We start from the raw sequence: 10,354 nt of genomic DNA, 5'->3' as shown, positions 1-10,354 counted from the left end.
CATACCTCAAAGCCATTCATTCTAATTCATTGTGACTCAGTATTCACATCGGCAATAATGTCCTGTTCCTGAGTGAATACTGACGAAAAGTATTCATTCAGTGTCTCCCCAATCTCTTTAGCCTCCACATGCAACTTCCCACTACTATCCTTGACTGGACCTATTCCTACCCTAGTCATTCTTTTATTCCTGACATACCTATAGAAAGCCTTTGGGTTTTCCCTAATCCTACCAACTAAGGACTTTTCATGTCCCCTCCTTGCTGCTCTTAGCTCTCTCTTTAAATCCTTTCTGGCTGCCTTATAACTCTCAATCGCCCCAATTGAACCTTCACGCCTCATCTTTACATAGGCCGCCCTCTTCCATTTAACAACGCCTTGTTGAAATCCATACACACCACATCAACCGCCTTACTCTCATCTACCTGTTTGGTCACCTTCTCAAAGAACAGGCATTGTTAGAATCCATTATTAAGGAAGTAATAATAGGACATTTGGAAAGTCCAAATGTAATCCAAAGTCAACTGAGTTATGTGAAGAATAATTGATTATTTTGTTAGAGTTCTTTGAAGATGTAACAAGCAAGGTGGATAATGGGGATCCTATAGATATTGTATGCCTGGAATTCCATAAGGTATTTGATAAGGTGCCGCACAAAAGTCAACGGATGTAAAATCACATGGGTTTAGGGCAATTTATTAGCTTGGACAGAGGATTAGCTAACCATCAGAAAGCAGAGAGTCAGGATAAATGGATTTTCCTCTGATTGACAAATTGTAACTAGTGGGGTGTCACAGGGTTTGGTCCTTGAACCCCAACTAGTTAGACTAGGAGAAAGTGAGGACTGCAGATGCTGGAGATCAGAGCTGAAAAATGTGTTGCTGGAAAAGCGCAGCAGGTCAGGCAACATTCAAGGAGCAGGAGAATCGACGTTTCGGGCATAAGCCTGAAGAAGGTCTTATGCCCGAAACGTCGATTCTCCTGCTCCTTGGATGCTGCCTGACCTGCTGTGCTTTTCCAGCAACACATTTTTCACCCCCAACTATTTAGAATCTATATTAACGACATAGTTACGGGGATAGAGTATACTATAGGTAATTTTGCAGATGGCACTAAAATAGGTGGCAAAGTAAGTCACAATGCAGAAATCAGAAATTTACAAAATGGATGTGGATCGGTTACAGGGAATGGGCCAAAATTGGGCAGATGAAGTTTAACACGGATATATGTGAGGTTATTCATTTTGATAAGAGCAAAAAAAAGGCAACTTATTATCTAAATGGAGAGAAACTTCAGAGTGCTTTACTGCAGAGGGATATGGGTGTCCTGGTAAATGAATCACAGCAAACCAGTTTGCAGGTCCAGCAGGTAAAAGGAAGGCAAATGGAATTTTGGCATTTATTGTGAAAGTAACAGAATATACAAGTAAGGAATTGTTCCTGCAACTGTACAAAACATTGGTGAGCCCATACCTGGAGTATTGCGAAGTGTATGGGTCACCTCACCTGAGGAAGGATGTAGTTATTGTGAAGGTAGTTCAGAGGATGTTCATTGGATTGATTCCAGAGATGAGGGACTTGTTTTATGAAGTGAGATTGAGCAGTTTAGGCTTATACTCTCTGGATTTTACAAGATGAGAGGAGATCTCATTGAGGGAGATAAGATGCTAAAGGGAATTGACAAAGTAGACTGAAAGGATATTTTCTCTTACAGGGCAATCTAGAATTGAAGGTCAGATTTAAAACAATCATAGAGTCCCACAGCACGGAGACAGGCCCTTTGGCCCAAACTGGTCCATGCTGACCAAAATGTCCATCATCACTAACCCCATTTCCCTGTGCTTGGCCCATATCCTTCTAATCCGTCCCTGTCCGTGTCCTTACCCAAATACCTTTTAACTGTTGTTAATGTACCTGTCTCAACCACTTCTGCTGGCAGCTCATTCCATATGTGTATCACACTCTGTATAAAAAAGCTGCCCCTCAGGTTTCCTTTTACTCTTTCCCCTCTAACCTTAAACTGATGCCCTCAAGTACTCAATTCCCCAATCCTTGGAAAAAGAGTGGATTCATCCAATCCATGCCTCTCATGATCCTATACACTTCTATAAAGGTCCTCCCTCAGTTTCCTACATTTTAAAGAAAAATGTCCTAGCGTGTCCAACTTCTCCCGATAACTTAGAATGTTGAATCCTGGCAACATCCTGGTAAATTTCTTCTGCACTCTTTCCAGTTTAATAACCTCCTTCCTATAGCAAGGTGACCAAAACTGAACACAATACTCCAAGTGCGGCCTCACCAACGTCGTGTACAATCACAACATAACTTCCCAACTTCGATATTCAGTGCCCTGACTGATGAAGGCCAGTGTGCCAAAAGCCTTCTTCACTGCCTGGTCTACTTGTCGCTCCACTTCTGGAGAATCATGCATCTGAACTCCAAGGTCCCTTTGTTCCACTACACTCCATAAGGCCCTACTCCCATTGATGGGGAGAAATTACTTCTCAAAGGTTCACGAATCTGTGGAATTCAGTACTTCAGTTTGGTGAAAGGGCAGGTAAGGCTAAGATGCATTCAGCCATGATCATATCAAATGGCACAGCAAGCTCATGCTGCAGAATTGCTTAGTCCTGCTCCTAGATCTAATGTTCTGATGAAACATCTTTTTTTTAATAGATTCCCTACAATGTGGAAACATGCCCTTCGGCCCAACAAGTCCACACTGACCCTCCAAAGAGAACCCACCCAGACCCATTTCCCTCTGACTAATGCACCTGACACTACAGGCAATTTAGCATGGCCAATTCACCTAACCTGCACATCTTTGGACTGTGGGAGGAGACCAGAGCACCAGGAGGAAACCCACGCAGACATGAGGAGAATGTGCAAACTCCACACAAACAGTTGCCCAAGGCTGGAATTGAACCTGGGACCCTGGTGCTGTGAGGCAGCAGTGCTAACCACTGAGCCACCATGCTGCCCCAAATCTTCTCAGCATTTACCCTGCCAAGCCACTTAAGGGTCAGAAATGTTTCAATGAGATCACCTCTAATTCTTTTAAACTCCAGTGACCACAGTTCCAAGAGACAGTGAGGTCTGCAGATGCTGGAGATCAGAGTTGAGAGTCTGCAGCTGAAAGGCACAGCAGGTCAGGCAGCATCCGAGAAGCAGGAAAATCGACGTTTTGGGCAAAAGCCCTTCATCAGGAATGACTCTGGGAGCCTCAGAGGAGTGGAGAGATAAATGAGCCCTCCCATTTATCTCTCCACCTTTCCTTAAAGAAAGGGAGTGCCCCATGTGCTAACTTTATTTCATGCACAGGTACCCCAAGTCCCCTTGTGAGGCTGCTTTCTCCATTTACACGTTATTGTTCCTTTTGTTCCCTGTTCACATTCTCCCAAATTATCCTCCATTTGCCAACTTTAACTTAGCTAACCTATCAACATTTGTTAACTGTTTGTATCCCTCTCACAAGTTGACTTTCCAACAATTGTTATACTCGCTGTAAATTTGGCTACAGTACACTATGTTTTCGCTGTCCTCCAGGGAGGGTGAGAGCACGTGATAGCACGAGAGCACTCGCAAGCGAGAGTGTCCATCTACATTCCCAGCAACAGTCAGTGAGTGTGGGACTCTCCCCCACATTTGGGGAGTATTGACCCAGGAGAGTGTGATGATATTACTGGACTTGTATCCCAGAGACCTGAATGATCCAAAGGTACAAGTTCAAATGCCACCAGTGATTGGGAATGTAAATACAAAAAAAACAATTCAGTATACAAAGAAGTCAATGGCCTGCTGAAACTTTTGGGAAGGAATTCAGCCCTTTTTTCGTGTTCTGGCTGACACATGACGTTAACAACCACTTGTTTTGGACAGTGAACTAAAAGATGGGAAAGGGTTTTGCTTTCAAGCAAAGAAATTCTGGAAGATGTTGAATGTTGAAATGAGTGACTGCAATTGATTGTGAGTTGTATCTACAATATTACTATCCTCATGGTGGTTGTGCATGTATATGCGTAGGAGTGCATGCTTGTTTTCAAGGTTGTTTTTCCCAGAGACGTGCCTCTGATTGTTGCTTTCAATTCATCATTTGTTGCGTACTTATCCATATGGTTGATTTTTGGCAGAAATGACTAGTCTTGTATGTGAGCAATTCTGTCAGAAGAGGAAGGACTTCAATCTCTCTCTTGCCTGCGTGGAGAAAGAAAACAAAATCTCCACGCTGTTCTCACTCGATTTCCTTGGAAACTGTGTGCTCTGCAGTTTTCCCATTGAAAAGAAAAGGAGAAAAAAAAACCACGTTCAGAGACACTGAAAAGGGTAGATTCTTAACCAGTAAATGAAAGACAGCATTGGTATGCAAAGAACCTTGTCTAATCAACAAAGAATTGGAAGGAACCAAAAGAAAACATCTCCTTGATGCCTGTGATCCGGATTCTAAACTGCACGTCTTTGGCTTCTTTGATCTTCCCCCTCCCACATATTCTGCAGTCTTGCCTTGCCACCTTGTTTGACTGTGTCTGTGTGTGTGTGTCTCTCTCTCTCTCTGTGTCTGTGTCTGTCTGTGGGGCTTTTTTTAAAACAAAGGGTTAAAATACAAATATGAAAGCAATTCATGTCTCTTTTTGCCACTGGTTAAATACAGTTTGTTTACAATAGATTTCTTAATGAAAATTTGGGCAATTCAGTGATTTAATCAAATGTTCACATTTGTGACAGGTCTGGGAAAAATAGGGTTCGATTTGCCAGCTGTCTCCCCCAGTGAATTACAACAGATGATAGACAGTATAGTAGCTGATTCTGAACTGCCCTTTGAAATGGCCACATGAGCCACTGTCATGGTAATTAAGAACGAATAAGAAACCATAGTCCTATAGCACAAAGACCCTTCAGCCCATCAAGTCTGTGCCAACCTATTTACACAAACCCCATTTTCCAGCACTTGAATACTGACGTTTCAAGTGGTCATCCAAATACTTTTTAAAAAGGTTGTGATGTGTCCTGCCTCAATTACGTCCCATGCTGGTCTCGCCATTGATGGGGATATTAAAAAAGAGTCTAGGAAATGTACCCATGTAAAAAGATTATTAATCCCAATATCAATAACTAGGGGATCCCACTACAGAGTCAGGAATATATCCATTTCAATTGAACTCCACTCCCTTCACCACCGACACACATTAGCAGCAGTGTATACTACCTACAAGATGCACTGCAGAAATTCACCAAAGATTCTCAGACAGGACTTTCCAAACCCATCACCACCTGCAAGATCCCCCTCAAGACACTCACCATCCTGAAGTGAAAATATATCACTATTCCTTCACTGTTGCTGGCTCAAAATCCTAACTTTTGCTCCTTCCCTACTAGCATTATGGGTCAACCTACATGGACTACAGAGATTCAAGAGGGTAGCTCACCACCTTCTCAATGGCAACTAGTGATGGACAATAAATGTTGGCCAGCCAGTTACGCCCACATCCAATGAGTGATTATTCCTCCAGTCTGTCTCCCAGCTCAAATTCAATTTCATACCCAGATTACAACCATTCCAGTAATATCAGCTTTTCCAGGGCTGGTTTTCTTTCCCCCGCTCAAGTTATCAGTAACGTAAATCCTACCTTCAGGTTGTTGGGATGCTGATGTGTCCAAGCCAGAAGCATAGCAGCAAATAAGTCCCCTGTCCCCACAAACACAGCATCCACCTTTGGAATCTCCATCCGGATTCGCTCAGTCACTCGTGAACCACCTGCAATCACTGATCACAACAGTAATGGTAATTGTATGAATGCCATACTGTACACAAAAGAATATGAGTGAGGGAGGACCAAGGACAGGTTCAGAGGACTTTAAAGTCAGCATCTCACATCGCTGAAACTGTGAATAAAAAGAGCTAACAAAACTCTAGGTTTGATTCAAAGTATGTTGAATATAAAAACCAAGATAATCACGGCCTGTATATTTCATTTATTCTGCTCTCAGCAATGTGCTATGTGGAGTACCGGGGTTTACACTTGGGAAGAATTTGAGGATTTCAAGAGGGAGCAGCAGAGATTCACAGAGATACTTCCTGCTATAAGAAAATATAAACAGAGCAGAACTTCACTTTTCCTTAAGAGCTGTGCAGATCACAGTGATGACAGAAGTAGCACAATTGGGAAAGGATGGGATAGAGACAGAAACAAATCATTCTTAGGTATTAAGGGGTATAAAGCAAGGGTCCAAAGACACCAGATTAAAGAGATTTAGAACAGTGTGCAAGAGAAATTCTTCAGTTAGTTTGTGAAATGTACCTGAAAGGTCAGAGACTGAGCCAGAGACGATTAACATTGGAGACTAGATTGACAGGATCTTTTGGCACAACAGAAGCCATTTCAGCTCATGCATGTAAACAGAAAATAGAAAGGCGCTTGCTGTGCTATTCACATGATCATCCCACACAGTACCCTCTTCCCATTTTCTCCCCTATCCTTTGATCCATTTAGCACTCAAAACTAAATCCAACTCTATCTTGAAAACATTCAATGATTTTGTGTCAACCACTTGGTAGTAGCGAATTCCAAAGGTTTATCGCTCTCTAGGTGAAGAAATTTCTCATCTCAGTCCTACATGGCTTATCCCATCCTTATTGTGTGACCGCTGATTCCAGACATCCCCCCGCCTTTGGGAACATCCGTTCGACCTTCACGCAGTTTAGCGTTCTTAGAATTTTATAGGTTTCAATGAGATCCCCTTCATTCTTTTAAATCAGGGACACTTCCCAAACAGATGCCATCACTGGCTGTGGAAAGTCAAGTTCCAGATTTTGGAACTCAAGCAGTAGTTAGTCAGTGTGGTGTACTTGTTCACTGAGAGTTAGAATATAGAGAACATAGAACAGTACAGCACAGGAAAGGGCCCTTCCGCCCATGATGTTGTGCCAAACATGACACCAAATTAAACTAATCCCTTCTGCATGCCCTTAGTCCATATCCCTCATGGATTACGAGTGGTCACTGCAGATTAGATGCTGCAGTCTCCCTTCTGAACAGCACTGTGCATGCACATATACAATATGGACTACAGCAGTTCAGGAAGGCAGCTCACCATTAGCTTCTCATTACCTTAGGTGATGGGTGTTAAAGACTGCCCAGTCAGAGGAACCTTGTGGGAATGTTGATTGAGGGATAAATATTAGCATGAGTACCAGGGAGAACTTCCCTGCTTTTGAAAATAGTACCCTCGATCTTTTAAAATAAAACTTGAGGGAAAGCTTTGGGCTTGTTTCAATATTATTTCACTTTCACATTTTCCCCCCAAAAAATGCAAGAGGCTCAAGGGGCTGTGGCTCTTTTTTTCAATGTTCATTACAAAAGACAACATTCCAACTGACTAGGAACTGTTAGATTGGGCTGTGAACTCAAACTTGGAATATTTTGGATTCAAATCTCACATCAGCAAGAAGGTTTTAACCATTAGGCACAGAACACAAATACCCAGCCTCATGCAAACCGAGCAGTGTGAAATCCAGATAATCATATTGACAGTTTATTTCAAACAATCCCTGATAAAAGACATTCTCACTCACCCTTTCTCTGGCTGCCAAGGGTCACCAAGTAATTGTCCCCCAAAGCAGAGGGGAGATCAGAGCTTGTGATCACAACAGTGTCAGGACCCATTGCATGGAGAATATCCATAACCTATAAGAAACCCAGAGATCCAATCACTAATCTCAAACTGACAAGAGCTCTGTCCTGGGAATGTTTGAAAGGGACAGAGTAGAGAGCTTTATTTTCAGTTTACTTTCAGATTAAGAACTTTACTCTGTATCTGGCTGCTCTCCCTTTCCTGGGAATGTTTCTTGGGAAAATGGCAAGGCAACTTTACTTTCACTTTAAAAGAGAAGGCTTCACTCTGTATCTGACCCCATGCTGTACCTACCCTGCGTGTGTTTGGTGGAATTTTATTCTGCATCACATCAGTCAAGGGTTTTGAAAATAGCCAAGTCTATCAAAAAAAAAAGCAAAGTACTGCAGATGCTCCAAATCTGAAATAAACATCAGTCTGGCAGCACCTACAAACGGAGAGAGAGTAACATTTTGAGTACAATAGCACTATCCTTTAGAACTGAAGTTGGAAACACCAACTGTTTCTCTCCACAGATGCTGCCAGACCTGCTGAATTTCTCCAGCATTCTCTGTCCTTGAGCCAAATCTGCCTGACGACTGAAGAATTTGAACTTTTACATCATCTTTGCTGACTTCAGAAAGAAATAAAAGGATTTACAGTCCGTTAAGCATTCTCTGAAGTGCAGCTTCTGATTCAATGTGAAAAAATACATCATTGACTGCATGATGCCAAAACAAGACAGGAGATATGATTGGATGATCTATTTTGGATGCTGTTTGAGGGGTCAGCATTTGCTCAGATGGACTTTCTGCTTTTAGAAATATTGCTGTGGCTTTCTCTTTTATATTTAAGCATTATGTGGAGATGCCAGTGATGGACTGGACTGGACAAGGTCAAACATCACACAACACCAGGTTATAGTCCAACAGGTTTTGGAGCCTCGATCATTCTTCAGATGCTACTGAGAGGGGAGACATCTGACACAGAATGTAAAAGATCAAAGTGTCATACAACTGATGCGAATATATTGAACAAACCCAAGATGGCTGTTAAATCTTTAATCAGTTACAGTGGAGATACAGGTTTTGACGGATTAATACGCAAATCCCAGAATTTCTTTCATGTCACTGCCCCGAGAAAACTTAAGGTTTTATTGGTTGGAGGGAGGTGATGGTAGTTGTAGATGGGACAGTGCAGGATATAGTGAATCTATTGGGAAGGTTATTCATGTGATGGAACAAAGGGATTGGTTAAAGTGTGTCTGCTTTAACGCAAGGAGTGTCAGAAATAAGAGTGAGGAATTTAGCGCATGGATCAGTACTTGGGGCTATGATGTTGTGGCCATAACGGAGACATGGGTTTCACAGGGACAGGAATGGTTGCTAGATGTTCCAGGGTTTAGAACATTTAAAATTAAAGGGAGGGTGGAAAAAGAGGAGGGGTGTAGCATTGCTAATCAGAGAGTGCGTCACAGATACAGAAATGACGGTTGTCGAGGAAGGTTTGTCTACTGAGTCAGTATGGGTGGAAGCTAGGAACAGCAAGGGAGCAGCCACTTCATGGGAGTTTTCAACAGACCCCCTAATAGCAGTAGAGAGATTGAAGAACTGATAGGGGGGCAGATTTTGGAAAAATGCAGATATAGCAGGGTTGTTGTTATGGGTGACTTCAACTTTCCCAATATTGACTGGAACCTCCTCAGTGCAGATGGTTTGGCTGGAGCCACTTTTGTCAGGTGTGTTCAGCAGGGTTCCCTTACTCAGTATGGAGACAGACTAACGAGGGGAGAGACAACGAGCCTGGACAAGTGTCAGATCTCGTGGTGGGAGAACACTTTGGTGACAGTGAGAACAACTGCCTCACATTTACCATAGCCATGGAGAGTGAAAGGAGCAGTTACCAAGGGAAGTCATTTACTTGGGGAAAAGGAAATGATGATGCTATCAGACAGGAGTTGGAAGTTACAGATTGGGAGCAATTGTTCCACAGAAAGGGCGCATGCATCAAACGCAACAACTGCTCCTTAAACAGTCTCCACGTGGAGACTGTTTAAGGAGCAGTTGTTGCGTTTGATGCATGCGCCCTTTCTGTGGAACAATTGCTCCCAATCTGTAACTTCCAACTCCTGTCTGATAGCATCATCATTTCCTTTTCCCCAAGTAAATGACTTCCCTTGGTAACTGCTCCTTTCACTCTCCATGGCTATGGTAAATGTGAGGCAGTTGTGCTCACTGTCACCAAAGTGTTCTCCCACCACGAGATCTGACACTTGTCCAGGCTCGTTGTCTCTCCCCTCGTTAGTCTGTCTCCATACTGAGTAAGGGAACCCTGCTGAACACACCTGACAAAAGTGGCTCCAGCCAAACCATCTGCACTGAGGAGGTTCCAGTCAATATTGGGAAAGTTGAAGTCACCCATAACAACAACCCTGCTATATCTGCATTTTTCCAAAATCTGCCCCCCTATCAGTTCTTCAATCTCTCTACTGCTATTAGGGGGTCTGTTGAAAACTCCCATGAAGTGGCTGCTCCCTTGCTGTTCCTAGCTTCCACCCATACTGACTCAGTAGACAAACCTTCCTCGACAACCGTCATTTCTGTATCTGTGACGCACTCTCTGATTAGCAATGCTACACCCCTCCTCTTTTTCCACCCTCCCTTTAATTTTAAATGTTCTAAACCCTGGAACATCTAGCAACCATTCCTGTCCCTGTGAAACCCATGTCTCCGTTATGGCCACAACATC

At 42.9% G+C, this 10,354-nt stretch overlaps 1 protein-coding gene across 1 annotated transcript in view; it reads right to left on the bottom strand.

Annotated features, from left to right (window-relative positions):
• Positions 1 to 3,207: 3,207 nt before the first annotated feature.
• Positions 3,208 to 10,354, bottom strand: part of pdxka (pyridoxal (pyridoxine, vitamin B6) kinase a) — a gene marked incomplete at its 5' end in the record, with an annotated part of 17,178 nt that continues 10,031 nt past the window's right edge. Inside the window, 3 exons of the mRNA XM_043700209.1 lie at positions 3,208 to 4,258; positions 5,623 to 5,759; positions 7,569 to 7,680. Coding sequence (XP_043556144.1) covers positions 4,160 to 4,258; positions 5,623 to 5,759; positions 7,569 to 7,680 — 348 coding nt within the window. The remainder of the gene's footprint in view (positions 4,259 to 5,622; positions 5,760 to 7,568; positions 7,681 to 10,354) is intronic.

Source organism: Chiloscyllium plagiosum, chromosome 12, assembly GCF_004010195.1.
Source record: "Chiloscyllium plagiosum isolate BGI_BamShark_2017 chromosome 12, ASM401019v2, whole genome shotgun sequence".
NCBI lineage: Eukaryota > Metazoa > Chordata > Chondrichthyes > Orectolobiformes > Hemiscylliidae > Chiloscyllium > Chiloscyllium plagiosum.
This window is presented reverse-complemented; position numbering and strand designations above follow the sequence as displayed.